Genomic DNA, 22,865 nt, shown 5'->3' with positions numbered 1-22,865 from the left:
AGCAGCCGGGGCGGAGCGTGCCGGCAGGTCGGATGTTTTCCTGTCACGTCGTGAGTAATCGCGTTTTGTTTTCTGGTACGCAGGATTAAACGCCAAACCCAGAAATGAGGAAGGTTTTGTGCGTGGAGCCCGTCATTTTCATCTACATGTTCGCGTCTTCCCTGACAAGCCCGCTGGTGCAGCAGTTCATTTTGGGCGAGTACAACTCCACTTTCATCAGCGACAGCAACGCCAGCTACTGCGAACAGAATAAAAGTAGCCCGGCTTATATCAAGCAGAAGGTAAGAGGGGTGAAAAAAATAACGATTGTAAATGAACTTGCAGCCAGTAGGTGCTGTCTCAACGTAACCTCCTTTCCTTAACCTTAAAGTGGTACTTTTGTAAACTGCTGTCACTTTACTGGCTCATCGCTCTTGTGTTGCACTGTAGGTAGGTGTAGTGCTTTAAAGGCAAAGATTTGTCTCCAGGAAGATGCTGATGTAAATTCATATTTTGACGTGAGTTGAAAATAATTTCAGAGGATTGGGCCCAAACTGGCATTGGCCTGACATTACAACGGGTACAACGGAAGGCTCCTCCTTCCAGCAAGAATTGTGCATGTGTTTATGAGCCATCAGTAGTACCCGTGACTTCTAGTGTTCTCTGTAAGTACGTAAAGTTTAGCAAATGTCCTGTAATTTTCAGGAATAAGATCTAGTTTAGAATACATTTATTTCAAAGGAATTATATGAAGGAAGAAGGGGCTTAGGGTTAAAATAAAAGAAATTACAATTTTAATTTTTTAAGAATTTATTTAACTGATCTTTGCACAATGAAATGTAATTGATGATTTACCATTCATAGCAGTGCTTGTCTGCCTTGTTGAAATACAAAGATGGCAAGATGACGGCATTCCATGGTCAGTTACATTTTTAGCGCTGTTTCATAGTTCAGCATGCTGGATAGCTAGATGTTGATTGGAATCTCTTCTGTTGCACTTCCAGGGCAGTTTTAATGCTACACATAAGCACATCTAACTGGGGGCTGCCAGCAGAAGAGATTTTCACACTCTATTTTCCTTTCCCCTCTCTTCCCATTTCTCCCCTCCATGTGTTGTATCTTGCAATTGTTAAGTCACAGATTATGGTTTGGATTTGATTGGGGCACTGATTTAACAAAAAGCTCTTTTTTTTTTTTGAGCTTGTGATGTTTTTTTCTGAAGCAGTGCAAAGCTCAGACACACTCTTTGGCTGGAAGATTGCTGTATCTAACATGGGGATGGCAGAGGGAACACATTTGCAAAAGAGGTGCAACTGAACCATCCTTGGCAACAACAGCTGGCAGTTAGATTGGCTTAAATGGAACATGAAACCACTGTAGACTCAGAAAAGTACATGCCTTGGACTGTAAATTCCACAGAATGTGGAGTTATGGAAACAGTCATCTGGCATTTCCCTATGCTGCTGAAAGGATGGCACTTGAAAATTTTTGCTCCCATCCCCCAATTTGAATCTCTGATGTGTTCTGTAAGCAGAAGACTGAACACCTGAGCTTATCTACTTCATTTGTCATATATAAAAGAATTTTTATATATGCTTCATGCTTCCATTGAAGATGACCAAAGAACTGTTGAAGATGACCAAAGAAATAATTCAGAAAATTTAGCATGAAGTAGGTTCTTCCTCATGTGACAGAAGCTGATCTTAGCAGAAAGAATGTGAAAGTAAAAAGGTTGATAGAATTGTAGTCCAGCATGCTTTCTGTGCTGACCTATCAGCCAAGGAAGGTAATGTATGCCACCCATTGGAATTAATTTGGAGATAATAGCCAATTATTGTCTCAGTAATGCGTGTATGCTACTCCCCCAAAGTGTTTTCTTCAGTATTAGCTCCCCATTTGGTGCTGTGTGTGGACATTTTGTCATACGGAAGGAACAACTCTACGAAAATCATGTGTGGTGCAGGCAGTTCTAACCACAGAGCCCATCAAGAAACCCACATTTCACAAACATTTCTGTACTTTGCATTTGCTAGAAACCCCCCAAATTTAACCTGATTTTCAAATTGTGATCACTTATGATTCAAGATATGAGACTTCCTGTTTCTTTTTGCAAAACACTGGAGCAGAGTGCTTAATTTCAGGTGAAGTTTAGATAGCATCTCCTGTTGAATGTGGTGGTGAATTCACACAGTACAGTTTTTTGACATAAAGGTTACAAAGTATAATTAACTTGATATTTGAGAACATGAATCCTTCAAGATGGTAGTTGAATCATGGCGAACAGAACTTTGTTTCCCTTTCCTGCCAAATTTACATTCCCTCCATTTCAATGATTTCTAGCAGGGCATCAGCTTTTGAACAATTACGCTCTTGTCTGCATATGTCTTGCGTGCATTTTGTTACAACACTTGTTACCATAGTATAAGAATGTAAAAGGCTCAAAACACCCATGAATTTCAGTGGAACCTAGTCTCTGTGCTGAGTAATAGTCCTGTGTATGGGGAGAAGACTACATCCTGTAGCAGTCCCAAGCCCTTTGCTGAGGATATGTAAAGTAGGTGTTCTGGATTTTCCAAGACCATCCTGACTGACTTATGTTTACAGGTGTTGTAAATTTTGCTGTCAGGAGTGTTCCCAACAGGCCCTGTCTGGCATTAACTTTTAGAAGAACACCTCGCTTAATTGTTAATTTAGTATAAGACCTTCTGTTCTGTGAATAGAAGAAGAATAGAATGAACCTATTTCAAAGCAAAAAGTAAAAGGAATGAAGGCAAAAATCACTTGGAGCCTGCCAAAAAGTAGAATATAGTTCAAAATGGATAGTCTTTGCAGCATTTAGATTATCTATTTCATACAACTTGAAGGAAATTAGTAATTTTATAATACAAACTGAAGCATTCCAATCACTGTCTTAGATAATCCCTTTTTTTTTTAGCTCAGAAAGAGCTATATTATTAATCATTAAACATTATTTATCATCCCGTTTATTTATTATCCAAGCCATGCATTTTCCTTTGCTACTCAGCAATATTTTTTAATTTTATGAGCCTGTCAGTTTATCACGTCCTGTACATTGTTCAGCCTCAGGCGCCACACTTCTCTCTTAAATTATTCCTTAAGTGAATTGCTTCTTCATTTTCATTCTTTTAATTTTGAAACCTGTGATTTTAAGAACTATTTCTTTCCGCTGTGAGTATTTTTTCAGAGTACAGTGAAACTTGCAGTTTAAGAAACTAGAACTTTCTCTTCACATCCATGTAGTTCCATTGATTATTTAAGAGTTACATGATTTTAAAGCAGCTGAGGATTTGACCTATCATTTTCTCTATTTCTTTCCATTGACTTTTTAAAAACATAAAGTAGACAGGTGAGTGCCTTACACTCTAAATAGAGTTTTCCTGTACTTCTCTCTTTTAGTCTTCTTGTTGGCAGACAAGAAGTTACTTATGTCAGCAAGGTTATGGTCATTTGTGGTATCTGGATGTGTAGCCACGTTCTTTGTGTTGCACACCTACTTCCAAAACAATGAAACCCAAGTCTTTGTTGTTTTGTTCCTCCAGTTTAATACTTCATTATGGTTTGGCAATAGTATTTGTATCGTATGGTTAATGTGGGTTGAGATGATATATAATAACATGTAGTTTTATTTCTATTGTTTTAGCATTTCTTTGACAGTCATGTCTTTGAACATGATGATCCTAGTAAAGAAGCAATGCCTGCAGCTACATAGAGTTCTCTTTCTCACCAGGGGAAGAGTTAAAGATCAGAATGTAATTTTCCATCTCAGTGTGTTCAGTCTTCATGGTTTTGACCCTTCCAGGATGACAACAGTATTGGCTAGTGGACAGGACATCATGAATTCTAAGGCAGTCAGACATGATAAGGGAAGAAAGTAAAGGACTCCAGAGTGCTGGGGATCTTGAGGGCTTTCCATGAGGGCCTCAGGATCAGACAAATCTTCTTGCAATAAAATGTGGCATCCTGTAAACAAAGGAAGAGATTGAACTAGAAACTCGTGATCTTTGCTTGTAAATATAAATATGAATTTATAAAGTATTTAACAGCCTTTAAAATTGCCCAAAGTACATTTGTGAAAGTTGGGGGGGGTTGTTGTCTTTTGGGTGCTACTCGGTGGGGATTATGTTAGCTACAGAGGAAACACCTGAAACATGGACTACAGGTGGTTTGAATACAGGCTTAGGGAAGACTTGTACCTGCTACTGATTGAAGAGTGCAACCCCTGCCCAAGTCTGCATGATACCTCAGAAAGCTTCAAGAAAACTTTTAGAGTGACTTTACTTTCTGCTTCGGAAAGGTTATCTTATAGAGTACACAGGGTTTGTGCAAATTAAGTTAGTTCCTTTTCCCCTGCTGCTCTGACCAGGTGGTTGTCTTTGGAAGGGCTGTTGTGGCTGCTCTCTGTCTAGCCTGCGTCGATACATTAGAAGCAAGATATGAATTACTGACTTGTCATTTAGCAGCTGGCTTCATAACAAGATAGTCTTTTCTTTTTTAATTTACTTTTCTTTAGCTCTTTTTTCTACAGCCATTCATGTTCTGTTAAGTGGTTGTTTTTCAGCTACATTTGATTTTTGTACTTCTGTTAAAAAGAACTCGGAAATTTTTCCCGTAATGGGTGTTTACAGTTTATTGTCATAGTGTTAGCTGCTGTTCCTTATGTGAATGCCTGCTGTGGCATATCTATGGAGAGATCGCTGACTTGGACAGCTTCTGAACCCAAAGCTTCCCAGTGTTTTAAAAATTAGTTAATTCACGTATCTGTGAGTCGGTATAATTTTTAATGCTGTGTTTCAACTTGTGGTTGTTGTTATTATTATTATTACCATTGTACACTGGGATGTCAGAGCAAATCCTGATCTGTTTATTTGCACAATGTGCTAGTCAGTGAATTGTTTCTTTGTAACCCTCTCAGTAGGATTATTTGGGAGGAAAAATGATCTCCTGTGATTAGGAAGCATGGGAGGTGTTCCTCAGTCAAAGACTGGTTTACTACTGATTTCTGAGAGATGAAAATAGGCCGGGTGTCCTTCTGCCAGACCCTGTACTGAAGGAGATACTTACAGGATAAGCACCAGCTCTTGTAAATGCATGTTCAAAAGAATTGTTCTCTTGTCTCCATTGAAACTCCTCTGTCAAGTGTACTAGTAAGTCGGTATCTTCAGAAGTAACTTGTGGCTTAAAATGTAACAAGGGATGTTTGAGGAACATGGAAGGTAAAATTACAAAAGCGAGAGTCTTTGAATATGCAATTCCTTTGTATTAGTGGTTACTGTAATATAATGCATTCTTATAAACTTACAGTAATGTACTGTATTTTATTATAGCATAATATAATGTCATATAATCTTATAAAATGTTATCGTATGTATTATGTTTTACAATAATATAATTTATAATCTATAAACATGTACTGTGCTATTCATTATATTGCATGCTAATCATTATGTAAGTGTAATACTATTACAGATTTTTTTAACAATGTATTATAGTATTTACAATTATTTTTGTTTTCTCTTTGCAGGAAGTTCAAGAAAAAGCCTCTGTTTTTAATATGCAGTTGGACTTAACTGGGGCAGTTCCCAGCCTTATAGTTGCCTTTGTCATTGTAGCTAATGGGGATCGCCAGGGACGCAAAAGGTCTTTAGTTCTACCATCAATGGGAGCTTTGATTGCTGATATTTGCCTCACTGTAATATCATATTTTTCCTTGTCACTGTCTATCCTATTTGCGGTTGCATTTATTACTGGACTGTTTGGGAGTATGGCAACTTTCCTTGGAGGAGGCTTTGCTTTTATAGCAGACATGTGTCACGATGAGAAGCAGAAAACAACACGAATAGCTGTGGTGGATTTGATTTTTGGAGTTGTGTCTGGATTGGCAGGACTGTTGTCTGGCTACTTTCTAAGAGGAATAGGCTTTACATGGACATTTGTGACAGCATCTCTCCTTCACGTCATTAATATTATCTATATTATTTTTTTTCTGGAAGATACAGTAGGCGTATCTGAATTTCAGCACCAGCCACCAGTATCTTGTAAAGAACTTCTTAGAGAGACGTTTTCTGGAGTGTACATGCTTTTTAAAACTGCCCCTTATAAAAAGAGAATTTTAATCATTGTGTTACTTTTTACATTTATGACTTACTTGTTTACTATGGTTGGTGGGAGTTCGCTTTTTACGCTGTATGAACTGGATGAGCCACTCTGCTGGAATGAAGTATACATTGGATATGGAGCAGCTGCATTCACTTCTGTCTCTCTGACCAGTTTTTTAGGAGTTTATTTATTTTCTAAATGTCTCAAAGACATTTATATTGTCTTTATTGGGATATTTTCTTACATTGGAGGAATGGTCATGGCTGCCTTTGCCAAAACTACCCTGCTCATGTTTTTAGGTGAGTTCAGAATCAGTCATTCCATGGTCAACAATATATATGAAAATACTGCTATGTTATCTGTAGCGAGTGCAGTTGGTAGATATTGGATGTACCATCTTGAAAGGGTCCTAGAGAGGTAAAATATACAAGGTTCTGTGAGACTGATTTAGGATTTGATTAAAAGATGAAGTGTGTGGAGAGTGAATGGAATTACTTGCTTATCATTTGGTTTTAGATCAAGACAGATATATTGGATTTATTTATTTCTCTGTGCTTGGATAATTGTGTCTCAGTGCACTTCCAGTTTTATTTTTCTATTGCCTTTTACGATTTGGGGAACTGAGCATTCAAAAGTATGTATGTATGTGACTAATTCATTTGCAATGTGTTTGTAAAATCTTGGGGGTTTATTACTTCAATGTCTCATAACTGATTCATTGCTTTACAGTAAGAGTGCCATCTTTGCTCTGCTTTATGCCTATTCCTGTTCTCCGATCCATGCTGTCAAAAGTGGTTCTCACTGGTGAACAGGGTGAGTAGAATTTGTTTTTAAACAATACGATAATAAAGTATTTAAGAACAGAGATGCACCAAAATTACCTTTAAACAAACAGCTACGTATTGGTATTTTAAGACCACTTTTCTTTGAAGTTGCATATAATATGACCCTATGTCATGATACTAATGGCTTTTGATTCTGAATTTAATATAAAAACATTGTGTTTAAAAACTACTACAAGTTTCAGCCTTCACAGGAGATATTGCTCTAAAAATAAAGACCATGGGGAACTTGAAGCAGAGGAATGCTCAAGATTTACACAGACGTGAATCACAAGTGCTTCTACGTTCAGAAGATTTTGACATGCAGAGAAAGATACACTTCTGTTATGTAGTCAGTGCCACTTAATAATTTAGAAAAGTAAGCAGTAGGTGGTGAACCTTCAAAGCACTTGAAAACAAAGACTTGGATCCTGAGCTATGTGCCTGGCTTCAAGGGTGCCTGTGGCTACTTAAACATGTCCCAAAAGATCTAACATACTACTTCCCAAAGTGCTTTCTGTATTGACCACAGAAAAAAAGCATATCAGCCTCAAAATTTGGCTCTAATATCCCATATTGTGCTGTAACCAGATTTTGGGGAGCATATATTTTCTAGAAGCATTCGCCTGAGTTGTTTGGTTTTTTTTTTTAAAAGACATGTCTTTATATAGGAAAACAAAGATCTCTTTGTACTGAACTATGGTAACATACACCTCTGTTTTTGCAGTTTCTTGGCATTCTTCAGGGCTCTGACTACTTGAGTAGTTTGATGCAGGAATCGGATTGCCTTTTGTCATCCTCTTCTGCTTACCTATTATGGTTTTGTTTATGGTCCCATGAATATGAATGTCGCTTGGGAAAGCGTGCTTAACAAGACACTGATGGGATAGACTGCCACCCCAATTGGTAGCTCAGTGCAAAAAAAATCGCTTATTTCCTTCCAAAAATGAGGAGGAGATGGTTATGTTCTGAGCTAGCAGTCTTTGTTGGATCAGGGCCTTTTATGTGTATAAGGGTGAAGATTAGAGAAGGAAAAAACAAGAAAGGGAAGAGTGAGAATCAGGAGGAGTGGAAGGGGCAAAGGATGGTTAGTGAGAATGAACAGTTTGAACTTTATGTGATAAGTAGATTCAAGAAAGTAGGTATGGTGACAGAATAGTAGCAAAGGAAAATAGTTTCCATCAGCAAAATGATTTTTGGGTTTTGGTGTTTGGTGGCTTTTTTTTTATTTGAAAATGAAGTCTTTTGTAGGAGTCCTCACAGAAGACACTTTCATAGCAAAGACATAAGACACTTGGGTGCTTGTTACTTGCATACTTGCTAAAATACTGTAGATGGATAGATCTTTCAAAACAAATTTTAAAACTTTAGTACTTTGAAGGGGTTTTGGCTTTACTTTGTTTTGTTTGTAATCCATCCATTTGTTTTTGGCAGGTGCTGTGTTTGCTTGTATTGCCTGTTTAGAAGTTGTGACCGGCACTATTTCACTTTCAGTTTTTAATATTCTCTATGCAGCTACTGTTGCATGGTTTTCAGGCTTTAGCTTCCTCTTATCAGCAGGCCTTTGTCTAATTCCACTGGCTGTCCTGTGGTAAGTACAGATCAGAAGGATGCTTTTAACTGTTTTTTCCAGTAACTTCTGTTTTGATATGAGTTGAAGCTGAATGGTCTTAGTGCAATAGTTCTCAAACTTCAGTGTTTTCTAGTGTGCTCTAGGAGCTCTAGTTTCACACTTTTTCTCTCTTCAGCACCTACCTCCCCTACACCTTTGCTGGAGATTTTCCATCATCAGACCCATTCTGGCCCTGATCCAGCTACCGCCCCTCAGCTGCATGCTGTGAACTTGTTACCTAATTCCCCCAAACTGAAGTCTACCCTGAATGTACTACTAGTGCGATGCACCGTACCCTGGACTGCAGGTGTACACCTTCCCTTGGTTTAAGACCTTTCAGATGCCCCTGGGGAAAGACTTTCACACAGAACAGAAGTAACAGATCACTTGAAAGGCAGGAGCTTAGTTTTGCAGTCTGAGGTCTTCTACATGCTAATGAGAGTTGTAAACATGACCAATCACCCAGTGAATTTAATGGAAAGTTATCTGTCCTGGTCCTTGGTCATGATTACCTTGTCACCCAGTGCCATCAAAATTGTAAAAGATCTGCACTAACTTTAAGGCCCACATGATTAAACCTCTAGATGTGTTTAAAAAATGTGCCTCTATAGTATTTACATCTAATTATTTCTAGTGAACATCTAGTAATACTGACAGGAAAAGATCATTATTCATGAATATTCACAAAAGCTAATTTCACTGTGCATTCTTTCCAAGATAAATTATGTCTTTTTAGGGTGTTGGAACATAGATCTAAATGACAGAAGGATCACTTTTCATTAGATAGATTTATATTTGGGGCGTGGGGAGCTGTTTTTCTTAAGAGGGTGATACTCTTGCTGGAGACCTGTGTCTTTTCTCCTAATGCTTAGACTTTACGATAGTCACCTTTTATCTCTACATCAGCTGCATTTAAAGTTTTAAATAGGCAGTGGTGATGCTGTAGATTTAGAACATTTCACATAATTTCAAGTCTGTGCCTGCCTGACTATGGTGTTTTACTCAAGTCTATTCAGAGAAGCTGCATGCGCTAATGGTAACTCAGGACTCAGGTAGTGGTGGGTCTCAGACCTAAGGGAATTGAAGCAAAGGGTTCTTGTGTGTGTGTGGAGAATACTTTTCAGTAAAGTAATAAAAAAGCAAGGAATTCAGTTATATTTAAAAAAGCCCAGGAAATACTTCTGCTTCATTAAATACTAATTTTAGTTTAGTTAAGTGCTGTATGGTAGAGAAAGTTTCCATTAAGAAAGCGCTCTCTTCTGTGCAAAAGGCAACAGATATTTACCATCGATTAGTACATCCTGCAATCAGGACTGCAGTCCATCATCACAATAAAGTTTTTAAAGTTATTTTTCTTTTCCTTTCCTTCTGTCATTACTGTCTCAGATATACCATCCTTTGAATTCCCTTTCTCTAAAACCTTTCTTTTGAGACCATCATGCAAGGTTACTGTTGGAGAGCAGGAAGGATAGTTGCTCCAGTCTGTAGTCAAACAGGCATAGTAGTTTAGTACTTATCAAAGATAGCAGTAACGATATTGTCTAACTCGTGTAATAAGGGCAAGTACCGTCATTGCTTTTGTTTATGTCAACAGCTTTGTGCCACAGAAGATGGCTGTAACAGAGCTATGCAAGTGTGTGTGTTGGTGCTGAATCAGCATGCTGTAATTAACTATCTATCTCAGCTAAAGATATCTGTCTTATCTGTGTCTTACAGCTGGCTTCTGTGCACAAGCTGGAACGGGGAGGACTTGGCTCTGCTTGTACCTGAAGAAGTATCCAGCATAGAGAGCGTTGATAGCTGAACAAAGGATTCATCTTCTTGGTTTTCTAATCTGACATGCAGTGGCAGAGACCATTATGTCATGCAGAGAGCATAGAGATAACACAAACAGTTGCAGATGCAATCTCAAAGTGGCCCTGCAGCAATAAGCACTAAATTGGTAGCACTCTTTATCCAGTCTCTTTTTAGCACTTGAATAAAGCTAGCTCTTATACTTAACTATACAAATAGGCTGGCAATGGAGATTTTAATGCTGCTTTCAGCATGAAGAAAAAAATAAGGTAGGATGATAGTCTCTTTCCACTTACCCTTTCTCACGTTTGAGAGTGTCAGCTGTGGATTGTGATACATCTTCTATCATTCTAAGAGATAATCTTACCAACTCAGAGGGTGCTGGCAGTTCTGCTGAAGCCAGTGGAGTTCATGCTGGCTAAGGATGCAGTCCACTGTGGACATCTTAAAAGGCCTGTCTTAATGAAGCCCACCAAGCTACCTAAAATTATTCAACTAAAAGGTACTTTTTTCAGAAAGCAACCAAACTGAAGGCAGTACTTGCACCTGCTGTAAGGAGACTTACTGCTCTGCGGTTAGCACAGAGCTTTTGTGCAAGTATGCTGTGTGAACCTTGCCTGTGACTTAGTTCTTAAAATGGATTTTCAGACGGAACTGTCATACTTGGAAAACTTCCAGCTTGCAGAGTGTGAAATTAGGCCTATGCCTACATTTTGCAGAGGCCATATTGTACATTTATTTTTATACTTTTCCATATATTAGGGACTGCATACAGACACCTCTGTTTTTTGTGCCATAGGTATTTCTTGTTTTCTAGTTAAGTTGGCTGTACTTAGCTTAAACGTTTCTTCTAGTGAAAGGCTGTAATAGCATTTCTTTTCAGTGGGTCTTTGATTATTTTTTTAACAACCTTGAAATGAGGTGACCAAATCTGAATCATGCATCTAATCATCTTGCAATGAATGCAGCATAATTTATGAGCACTTGAACAGCATTTCTCATCTTCAAAGCACTTTACAAATGCTATTAAGAGCCTCCTTCCATAATAGATATTATCCTCTCTGTTGCAGAGAGAGAGAAATCAACAGAGAGGACAAGTGACTTGCGCAGGGCCACAGTGCAAACTGGTGAGACTGCCAAGCCAGGAATCAGTTTCTGCATTGACTCTTCACCTTTTTGCTCGAGATCTTTAAGTAGAAATTATCCAGAGTATTAGCTTCTGGAATGCACAACACAGCAGAAATGTAAATATAACACTGTGTCAAGGACCACTGCCACGTGTTTTTTTCAGAGAGTTTGACAGCCGATACGTGCTGATCCCTGAAAGTACAGGTAGGTTGTATGTGATTCTCTTCCCCCAAAACAGATTAGGTAGAGAAATCAAAATGAAGTGGTTGACATTCACAGAGGAAAGTTCTAGGAAAGCAGCATGTGCACACGGCATAGGATGAAAATGAAGATGGACATAGCATATGCTGTATAATCGGTCATCTGCTTACAGACATTAACATCCATCACATGAACAGAGTACTTCTGTAGAATTTCTCAATGGTACTCCACCAAAAAATATTAGTACCACATCATAATGATACTGTTGTAGATCCTTTTTGTTTGAACGACAGCATTGTTTCCAAGCTATGTATGGTGATCACAGACAAGTTCGGAAGATGGTTCAAATAAAGTAAAGGAGAGCTTATACTATCCAGGAGACCACTATCTACCCGTCACTAGTGAAAACAGTGTTGTTCAGCCAGGACAGGGGGAATTAATATTTACACAGGTGATAACTATAGCCAGATCTTACACTTCTGTCCTCAGCTACCAAGCCTATTGTTGGCAATTAAAGATCATTAGCTTTTCCTAGCTGGTTTAGACACTAGTCAGTAAATAAAACTGCTTAACTCTCATCTCTTGAGGTGCCCAAGTTGCTGCCAACTTGCTGGAGAAGCAATTCTTAAAATAATCAGTGGGTCCAAAACATAATGAGTACTTGTAGAGAGATTAAGAAAACACTGATGTAAAGGATTTCAGCACAAAGATTACATTGTTTTCCTTGCCTCTTCATTATGCAGTTACATAAGGCTTTAGGAAATTGACCATTTCACATAAAACTGCCTGGAAAAAGTAAAGCACATGAAGAAGGGGTGTGTGCCTTTACTTCCTCGTCTTCAATGCACACTTCTGCTAGCACTCTGAGGGTAGCAACCAAGCAAGGCAGTTCCACAGTGGCATTCTCTTGGCCCAAATGAGAACATGCACATACATTTCAGGAATGGCTTTGTTATGGTTTGATTTTGCTGTAAAAAGTACTTGCTGTTTGTGAAGTATTTCGGGTAGACATGGCATTTACAACTGGCTTTAAGTTTAGGTCAAAACACATGAAGGATTTGAACTGTATTTTTCAAAGTGCCTAGCACAGTGAAAGTTGAGGAAACTAGATACTAATGTGCTTCAGATTATTAAATCAAAACCTTCCAAGTTTATAGTAGCTGCTCTGTTTGTATATAAATGCAAATTATTTTGGCAGAAATAAATAATGAAGTTTGGGTTTTTTTAAACTCTACATTGTATGTGTAGTTCTTGCATTCTTTTTTGACAAATGGCCAACCGAATGACCAGTGGAGGAATGTTCATGTAAACAGAAGCACTATGGTGTCATCTATTTTTTGTAGTCATAACAAACAAACAGGAAGATGTGCTTTTGTCTCCCTCCTGCACTTGGGGAAAGGATGCTGCCCAGAACATCAGCACCAAGAGGTGGCAGGGACAGCACTTGCTGTCTGCAAGAAGGCAGCATGGGGGCTTGTGCTGCATCCCTCAGACCGGGGGACCTGCAAGAGCGTTCCTCCCCTTGCCCAGGTTGGGTCTGTCCCAGCTACACTTGTCAGCACACCTTGCTTGGCATGCCTCTGCCAGTTGCTACGCACTTTCCAGCCTGGCTAACCCTTAAAATTAGCTTCCTTACTCTGAACATACCTTGATCTCACCCAAGATGACAATAAAGTATACCAATCCTTGAACAAAACCACCTAGAAATTCTATCCAGCCTTCCACTCTGTGTCTGCTCTTCGCTGCACTAATGAGAAACTCTACTAAATTACTTGTCTTAATGTAGTTTTGCTCAGATACAATAGCATCCGTCTTTCAACCAACACCGGGAAAGGCCAACTAGCTACATACACTGAGGTGGGGAGCTACAAGGTACCAGCAACTGTGTACAACTTAGGGATGGCTTCCTGTTTTCTGGAACAGTGCTGGTAGAAAGGCAGACCTGGAAATCCTCCTAAAAACCCATGCCCATATCTTAATTTGTCCCAGACCTGGCAAGGTAATCCCCCAGCCTTTCTGGCCTGAGCCTAGAGCAATGCAAAGCCTACTGAACCCCAAGCTTGCTTCGTAACAAGTTTACTTTTGCTTTATACTAAAATGCCAAGAAACTTGTCAATTATGAAATAGTAGCCAATTCTGATATTTAATAAAGTACATCAGCTCACAGAAAGACAAGCACAGCTATGGAAAATTAAATAGTAAGTCTATGCTTGCATGTTCAATTTATTGGTCCTATGTTTAACCTCACTAAGGCAAAAAAAGGCAAATAATTTGTATTTCATAGCACAAGTCTCTAATCTCTGCAACTCGCAAGTGAAAGAATTTTAGAAGCTTCACTTCTTAAATGAAACAAGTGTAAATACAAAATCACCAGTAAAGTATCTCATACTGTGTCATCTCAGTATTTTTAATTTGCTGCAATGTTTTGCAATAGATGCACATAAAAGCACCGTAAAATTTACAGGACAGAAGCTAGAGGCTTTCACCCACATGGACAGGGAATTTGTAGCAACTTAAGCACACTGAAAAGCACAAGAGATGCTTGGGACTGTGAAAAGAGGTTTATAGCAACATTTCTGCTCAAATGATCTACAACAGAACACTGAGTGAACTTAGCAGTTTAACCAAGTCATTAAAACCAGCTGAATAAAGACAGTTCCTGTGTTAGAAATATTGTTTCAAGCTCCCCTCATATGACAAGACATGACATCTTTTGCAAAGTCTGAACACAGACTTTTTATTTCTAAGATGCCATATCATATTAGCTGCCTTGCAGGATTTATATATGACACATGCATATGTATGACATCAGAAAATAGTTGTTATAACCCTGAATTTAATAGTGACACACATGCACTCAAGCACACACAAAAAAACTTTCAGTGGCCCACTCCTTTAAAGGATGTATTTAAGTATGCATCTCTCATTCTCCCTTAATTAAGATCTGATTTCAGTAAACCCACAAAAAATTATTTCTGTATTTGTCCTCTAGTACCACTGTATCTTCGTGTTCTCACTGCAAGAGCTTCATTAGGTACTGTCATAATTAGGCACTGCATTCTTTCTCAGTCTCTGAAATCTAAAATACCTAGATTAAGGATGCTCTCTTGGATTATGTTCCCAAATGGGTTTTAAAAACCCCGTTTCATCTCCTAACTGGAACTTGCTTCTGCTTTCAGAAACCAGAATATCCTCTCAGGGACACAGATGAAAAAAATCCAGACAATTAACTCCCTTCTTACAGCACTACTTCGAGTTCTATACAAAAGCTTAAACGCTCACTCACAAACAACCTGTCAACAGGGCGGGGAATAAAAATGTATGTAGCACGATTCCACTGGCAGTGCAGCAGTTAAAGATCTTTAAAGATATTGCAAGAAAAAGGAACAACACTGTTTGTGTTGTGGATAAGAGATTCTTGATTTATGATTAAATATATTTTGGAACGCAACAGCATTTATAGCAAACTTTTATTCAATAGTTTAAAAAGTGTATGGAAATTTTCATGAACAAAGAGTTACTCAATGGAAAATACCTTCTTTTTCCCCTTAAAAAGTTCTTCTGCAAGAACATTAAATGCATTTACCTACAGTATTCAGTTTTAAAATGCACGGGTATTTTTGGATTTCTTGTATACACATATAGCATTTCCAGAGTTAAGAAGCTATTGTCCTGAGCAGTGTATGAAAAGACATTTAAACTACCTAGTTACAGGACATTTATATAATTGACAACAAGCACAGAACAATTTATAGACTTTAAACATTTAATATGCCTTTTCATCAAGGCAGGCAAATCATAACTGTAGGACTGCTTAACACTGTGAGTGTCAATTTAGTATCATGTATTTAGATCTGCAATATAAAGACACACACAAAACATTTTTCTGGAGTACATTTTGTTACAATAAACCAAGCTTGTATTCCATCATCATGTGTGGTTCTCCCATAACCTCACTCTGTGAAGGATCTGGAAAAAAAAAAGTTATCGACAGCGTGAAGCTTTTACCAAGCTACAAAGACCAACAATAACTATGAACGTTACCATGGGTTTTTTTTTTCCTCCTTCACTCTAATGCTTAGTGCAACATTTACTCAACTGATTTTTCAGTGTTGCACAACGCAGGTCTGTAACTCCCAAGGCTCTATCCAAAGCAATCATCAGCTAACAGATACATCTATAGTGGAACAGCGTTCCATAAGGACACACACACTTCCAAGGAAAAGCAACCAGTTCTACGGTCTCCTACAGCCTGAATCTCAAGGCTGATTGAGTTTTGTGTTTAAGAAAACTCAAGTCTACTGAAGCTTTTCTTCATAGGTGCCCCACATCCCTTTCCAATGCAACTTCTCTGCACAACAGGAGTTCACACTCCAGCCCTTCTGTTAGTTGGGACATACTCGTGGTTTCTCTTCTCCACTTAACCACCTAGTCTCACAGACATTCTATGCCCTTAAGCATCTCTGAGATTTCTTTCATTCTGTAAAGTATGGTTGACATTAGCCACCATACTCAAAGATTAACAAGGAATGTGCAGAGGACACAAGATACCAATACCGCCAGTATAAATTTCATTTCCATACAAAAAATAAAGATTAAAAAACTAAACAAGGACAGAAAAAAAGGTTGTGACTGCACTTCGGAAGAAATACACCTTTCTTTATGGGTATATCGGAGTGTTTTCCTTCCATAAATAAGGCCTATTAATGCCTTTAATTCCCACAGACACACCAAAGTTTCTGGGGAAACAGACATACAACGTTAAGTGCCTATCTTCTATTCCTTTAGAAATCCAGCCTACAAGCAAATACTGGCTTACTCCATGTTTCAGAGTAATTTCCACACAACTAGCAGCTGAACCATTTATTTTCCCTCCCCTCAGTGCTTCTTTGCCTTTAGGAATTCAATTTTTTTCTTTTGAATGTTATGGAAACATTTAAAAGGTACAATTTGGGAACTCTGAAGTTCTTTGCCTCTAAGGAATAAGAGAATTAGATGCACAAAATACAACGTATTTACCATTAAGGATATCCTCAAAACCGATGCATTCATCATTTCCTCTCAGAGTATCCAGTGCCATGTTTGAGCTGTGAAGAAATGGGAGACGCTGGACCTGTAAAAAGACAAGAGTTCAAGTTTCTGCAAGTCTGAAACTGAGGGGGTTAATATTTGGATTTCTCAGTCTGAAGTGACTGAGAAAAGCAACAGGCAAAGTCACTTCTTCATTCAAAATCAACAACGAAATAAGAGAACTACTGGCATCCATAGATAGCAAAACCTACCCAGCACCACCATCTTCTATTGTTTATCTCTCTGTTTTGAAAAGAACAGCCTTTCACTAGATTTGTAGCTGTCACTGCACTGTAGCTACTACAGCAAATAGTATAATTTAAAAAAAAAAAGTAGTAGTTTGTTTTTTTTTCCCCTCTCCTTTGTTATCACATAAAGCTGGGGAAGCTCACTGCAAATGCATCAACACCCTGAGGTCAGTATTGGGTGACTGACATATACTGCAGTGTTTGGAAACCACATTCTAAGTTTCCTACATCTCTGACACAGGTCAGGAATGTAAGAGAAAGAGCTATATTGATTTTCACATCTAAACATAACCCTCCTTGCAATTAATCTAAATAATTTCTCTGATCCCCTCCAATTCTTAAACTTAAGTCCACTCCCAGTTACTTTCCACACTCTCTTCTGTACCCTTCACCCACAGTATTACAAAAAAAAATTTCATGTGGTACACACAGCATTCAGATCCTAAATATTCAGAGAATGGCATATCTGTACTTACTATTGCATTCACTACTAGCAGTGATACTTCAGTTATACAATGAACATATTTTGCAACTATAAAATTATCATGTAGCTATTTCTTTACACACAAAATATGTCAAAGATTTCCATAATCACTACTGGTACAATTGTCAGAAGTTCAAATACATGATTCCAGTAAATATTTTAGAAAAGTGAAATTAAACCACAGGAGAACTTGTATATCTTACATGAAGCTGGGAGTGAAAAACCTTCTAATCACTGTATTTTCCCCACCCATCCCCCAATACCTGTGGAGACACACTATCAGGATATCCTCACCTGCCTCATTTTCTGCCATGTGCTAACATCAGTTTGGTAAAAGATTTTTCCTCACAAGACAGCACAGCTGAGATCAAGGGATGTTTTCATACAACCTGTCTAACTTCCACATCTTCAGGACCAGTAATTTCTGCCAAGTTTAATGTAGCTCACTGTGGTTCAGTAGCACCTGATCCACTGGGAGTATAAAATTGCTCCAGCTCACTTGGGAAAACAACTCTTAATAGCTTGACAACCTTCAACAAGCCAAAAAAAGTTTACTAGGACCAAAGAGCCTTCTATGTTTCCTAAGCAACGAAGTCAGCTTGCCTCCAGCTACTCTCCATCCTAGGGGATAAGAAAGAAGGAGGCAGACTCAGCTTTCCAATTAGGAGTTAAAACCTGTGAACTTAACTCCCTGTAGACTTCCCCTGATCTTACAAGAAAGGCTGCAGAACAGCAATAAGCACATAGTAAATTCTTTTCCTCAGGTTTCATTTTACCTCTATATCCACTCCCAAATCACTACCTGCTTCAGATCCCTAAGTCTCTCTGCCCTATTGATACAGAGATTCCTTCCCATGAAGGTCATACATTCTACAGAGGAGAATATTAATTTTAGGAGTTAATACTCAATTGCTCCTGCTTTTTTCTGAAGGCTTACAGGAAGCTAGTCCACAGCAAAGCTAGAGCAGTTACCACTTCACCAAGTAACCAAAAAAAGAACAGCAGCTGAAAGGCTTTAGCATATTGATTGTTCTGGAAACTATTAAATGCAATGTTTGGTTGGCTGGCTTTAATAAAAGTAGTCCAGTGAAAGAATTTCTTTTGGAAACATAAGGTATTTCAACAAAGATGACTCTCTCAAACCATGTTCTGAGATAAAAAAAAATGTAAGTGGTTTAAGTTACACCAGTTGGATAAAAATGCCTACCTGTTTCACTGCTCTGAATTCCATCTGCAGCTTTAAAGGTGCATGGAGTCCTTGAATATTTCTGAGTGTGGCAAAGTTTGTTTTATCTTGATTTAACTGGAACTAACCACAAACAACATTGATTTTTATTTTAGAAAAAGTTACTTTAAAGTACAGCCATAGAAGAGATTTGTAACATCCTACTTAAATGAACATGCTTATTAAATTTATATGTAAAAATTCAATGATTCTATCATATCTGTCTCAAATGCACACAGAAGACAGTGATGCAGTAATATTTGTTCTATGAAACTGAAATTGCTTTTTGCTGGATTTTATTACAAATCTATAGTAGCAATTTTATTATGTTATTTTTGACAGCCAGGACACGTAACACCACCAAATGGTGTAGTTTTGCACTACTTCACATTACTACAATATTGTAAGCACGAATTGGAAGCTAAGTCTGATTTAAAGTAAGAACACAAACTTGAAAGCCACAATTGATGTTACTGTTAGCCATCAAAGACTCTACTTGAAAACACTTGAAATACTTCTTTTCTGATCAAGTAGGTAGACAGAGCACCATGCATCACTCCATATGAGCCCAAAAAGCAAAAGAAAGCTCATATTTTTACCAACTGCTCTAAAACTGATCAGTAAGACAAAGAAAATCTATTTAGTTGAGGGTTCTTTTAATGAAAAAGTGCTAGCTCATTAATACTGAAGTACACAAAAGTAACTTATGCTTAATGCTAAACTTAAGCTTGAGTAATCCAGTCTCAAATTTGGCTTTTATAGTACTGAATACATGCCTGTAATGTTGACACAATATAATACTGTAAAGTAAATCAAAAACTACAAATCCCTCTTTTAAAATCTGTACTCAATCATCATGACAAAAGCCTACTAGTACAATAATATCATCCTGTTTATGTGAAGGGATCTCAAAAACCAACAGGAAAATACAAGTGAAAGGCACAACATGCATTTTCTTCACAACAACCTATATTGAATGCTCTTCAAAAGTTAGCAGAAAGTATTGTTTATATGTCTCATCCCAAACTTACAATTCCAGTCACATTATTTTTCCATTTCTTTTATAAAATAAAAGGTAGGGGTCCTTATCTGAGTAGCAGAAAGATTGCATTTCTACTACTGCTCTACCTAAATAACCTATCATTTACGTCAGTAAACTGTAACTATCTCAGCCTAAGATGTATTTTCCCATGCAAATGTACATGAAAATAATTCTTAGATAATCAGCCATAAACTTAAGAGAAAAGCTAACCAAACAATATATGGAAAAAACAATTTAAAAGTTTCACATACTTCTTTAATTTCTGTGCACTTTTCTTCTAGCATGTAATCTTTTAATTATGCAGGTTTTATACAGAAAGAACTGAGTTAAAACTGCTATAGCAGTCAGTAAAAAAAAAAATCAATTGACAAATAGCTCTGAAACATTTACAGTATTTATAAATAAGCTTGTGAAGTTGGTGTCACATTAACATCATCCTTTTAACTCAAGACAACACTAGCACTGGTTAGAATTTAGAATTAGAATATATTAGACATTACATTCAGACCTTGTTATGCTGATTAGCTTTGAAATTTGGAACATTATATCCAAATACTGCCTTTGCTTCACTACATGTTGTTACATCAAATCTTCTGTGCTGACAAAACAGGCACCAGAGACAAGACTCAGTTCAACGAGCAATTTAGCCAAGGCTGTCTGTCTAGTCTCCCTTTACCTTCACCCTATGGTCCACAGACCACTCTTAAGTGGTCCACGAGCAATAACTAAGCTGGACAAGGCTGCATACTTTTATGACAAACTATGTGTAAAGCTTCTAGATGTGATCGGGTAATTTAATGAAAAGTATTTATGTGTTCACAGACTGAAAGTCTGAAAATGAAGATATATGGTACACCTATAGACAAAACGGGAAGATGAGCCTTCCAGAAGTGACAGGTGTGCTCCCAACCTAGCTACAGAGGCTGCATACACAACTAGCTTAATAACTTTTAGATGACTAAACCTTACTAAGTAAATCCGTACTTGGAAGCCTGCTTATATACTTGGAGAGAGTCACAAGTGCGAGGTTAACATTAAACAAATTTTCTACCGATGTTATTTGTATAAATAAAATGTTACTATTGTTGAACACCTTTATTCTGTTAAAGGCAAGACCTTGCTCGTTACTTGTTACCACACAAAACAGTCCAGGTAACCACATTGTTAATTTAAGCTTTAAAATTAGTTAAAAGTGAAGATCACTATATTTCATGTTATACTCACATTTTTTTCTGATAACTCCAGTGGGTGACTGGGTAACAATTCATTTTTCACACTTGTGAAGCTAGAAATACAAGTAAAAATTTGAACTTCAAATTAATTAGGATATTGTGTTTTTTAAGTTGCATTCCAAAATTAATCTCAGATACAAACATCAACCCACAGAGACACACAACTAGCACAGTTTGAACTACCAAAAAAAAACCCCCAAACCCAAACAAAACCTTAATAGTGAAGCACCAAATAAGACCTCTAACTACACCACTACCAGAAGAAAAAGAATTTAAATTTCAGGCATCCTTTTTTATTTATGTTTAACGAAACAGAATGACAGCTTTTCTTCCTTGACCCCCTTCAGAAATAGAGAAAAACATGCAACAAATGAAAACTTCATAGGTTTAATTATGTCCAAACTACATGATATCTGATTTTAGAAGTCTCCAAGCGTTTGCAACTGAATATTTTACATACCTGCCCCCCACCACTCATAGCTGTATTACCCGCATTTTAAACTCCATGCGCTTATTTTAGGTTCATTATCGAAGACATGTGCATAGTATTGCCCTCATGTAAAATAGCAAAACCCAAAAACACTTTTACTATATTAACTTTATTTTCTGTATCAATGCTGAAATTAACCATTTGCCACAAAGCTACAGCACACTTATATACATGTATAGTAAAACTAGCATATATTTTGTAATTATTAATGCTTTACCATCTCTTTTCTAAAGAGCAGTATCACACAGGTAAAAGTTCATTAATGTTATCTCCTTCCTGAAGTGATATTTCATGGAAAATTAACGCTTGAAAGACAATTTGATTAAATATGTGCACATTAAGGCTATAGCTTTTGTGATACACCTTCCAAGAATCTTCTTTAAAAAGCCAACATTCAAGACATACTTTCTTCCTATATCTGAAGTTCAATGTTGGCTATGGCACAAATCAACAAGAAAAAGTAAAGTGTACCCTCTACGCAGAAGATCATGACCTTCAAATGGTCCTGAAGCTGAAAATTCAGTAATTGGGACACTATCCTTCAACAGAGAAGAAGCACCTCTGGAATTCTGAAACAAAAAAAGCGAGGATTACTTTAACTGAACCAGACTCCTTTCGTATGGACCGTTAGGCCAGGCAAATGAAACAAAGTGCTCAAAGACTCGTTAAACTACTCATGTACAAGCCCTACACTTTAAAGTATCTTAAAACAAACAAACAAACAAAAAAACAAACACAAAAAACAACACCAAAACACAAACCCCACACCAAATTCTTTCAGAAAGTCTGGTAAGAGTTAAAAGATACTGACAACACTTTTTTTTTTTTGATCTGGCTGAAACAGTTAAACTCGTAATTACCCCTTGTTCATTCCCACCCTGGGCTGCAGGGATGGAAAGGAAGAAGGCATGTCATGTTCAGCTGACAGGACAGAAAGTAACATGTCTGAGCATTCCTTCATTTACTTCAATACAGACACAATCAAGATCAAATTGATTTTATCCATGGTTTAAGGCTCCCATAAAGTGGACAAGGTGTATTCAAGTGGTCTAGTATGCCAGTTAACTGAAAAAGCAAAGGAGAAACAGTAACTTGTAGCAGAAGACCAGAAGAACACACCTTCACAGACTTACTAAGTAAAGCCATCTTAACCTAGACAACTAATTTCATGCTAACCTGCCCGATTTTATTGAATTGATTTTAGGATTGTTCGTACACATTGCTCCACCACTAGGCCAATGTATACTAAATTCTGGAAGGTAACAGCAATGAGCTGTTCAGTGCAGGAGTTTCCTCCAGCAGCACTGTCAGATACAACACAAAATTTATGCTTACATTTAAGGTCTTCTGTACTAACATGTGAATCGTCAACAACCTAACATCTATTAGAAAACCCTAAAACACCTGTTATTACACGCATAT

At 37.6% G+C, this 22,865-nt stretch overlaps 2 protein-coding genes across 2 annotated transcripts; one reads left to right on the top strand and one right to left on the bottom strand.

The window, feature by feature from the left end:
* Nucleotides 1-104: 104 nt before the first annotated feature.
* Nucleotides 105-10,578, top strand: SLC46A3 (solute carrier family 46, member 3). The gene is made up of 5 exons (XM_010281533.1): nucleotides 105-281; nucleotides 5,522-6,395; nucleotides 6,826-6,909; nucleotides 8,352-8,508; nucleotides 10,246-10,578. The coding sequence occupies exons 1-5, from the start codon at nucleotides 105-107 to the stop codon at nucleotides 10,331-10,333; spliced, it is 1,380 nt and encodes a 459-aa protein (XP_010279835.1). The 3' UTR covers nucleotides 10,334-10,578.
* Nucleotides 10,579-15,105: 4,527 nt separating this feature from the next.
* POMP (proteasome maturation protein) lies at nucleotides 15,106-22,018 on the bottom strand (the record flags this gene model as incomplete). The annotated part of the gene is made up of 5 exons (XM_010281534.1): nucleotides 15,106-15,621; nucleotides 16,672-16,765; nucleotides 18,662-18,763; nucleotides 20,946-21,006; nucleotides 21,915-22,018. Coding segments are annotated over 5 exons (429 nt in total), but the record flags the coding sequence as incomplete, so codon positions are not given.
* Between the last annotated feature and the right edge of the window lie 847 nt (nucleotides 22,019-22,865).

This window comes from Phaethon lepturus, unplaced genomic scaffold (genome assembly GCF_000687285.1).
Source record: "Phaethon lepturus isolate BGI_N335 unplaced genomic scaffold, ASM68728v1 scaffold20012, whole genome shotgun sequence".
NCBI lineage: Eukaryota > Metazoa > Chordata > Aves > Phaethontiformes > Phaethontidae > Phaethon > Phaethon lepturus.
The sequence above is the reverse complement of the archived record's forward strand: the minus strand, read 5'-3'. Positions and strand labels throughout refer to the sequence as shown.

Coding starts and splice junctions, on each gene's coding strand:
- SLC46A3 (XM_010281533.1), top strand. CDS start 105: ATGAGGAAGGTTTTGTGCGTGGAGCCCGTCATTTTCATCTACATGTTC. Junction 282..5,521: donor CGGCTTATATCAAGCAGAAG/GTAAGAGGGGTG, acceptor TTCTCTTTGCAG/GAAGTTCAAGAAAAAGCCTC. Junction 8,509..10,245: donor ATTCCACTGGCTGTCCTGTG/GTAAGTACAGAT, acceptor TGTGTCTTACAG/CTGGCTTCTGTGCACAAGCT.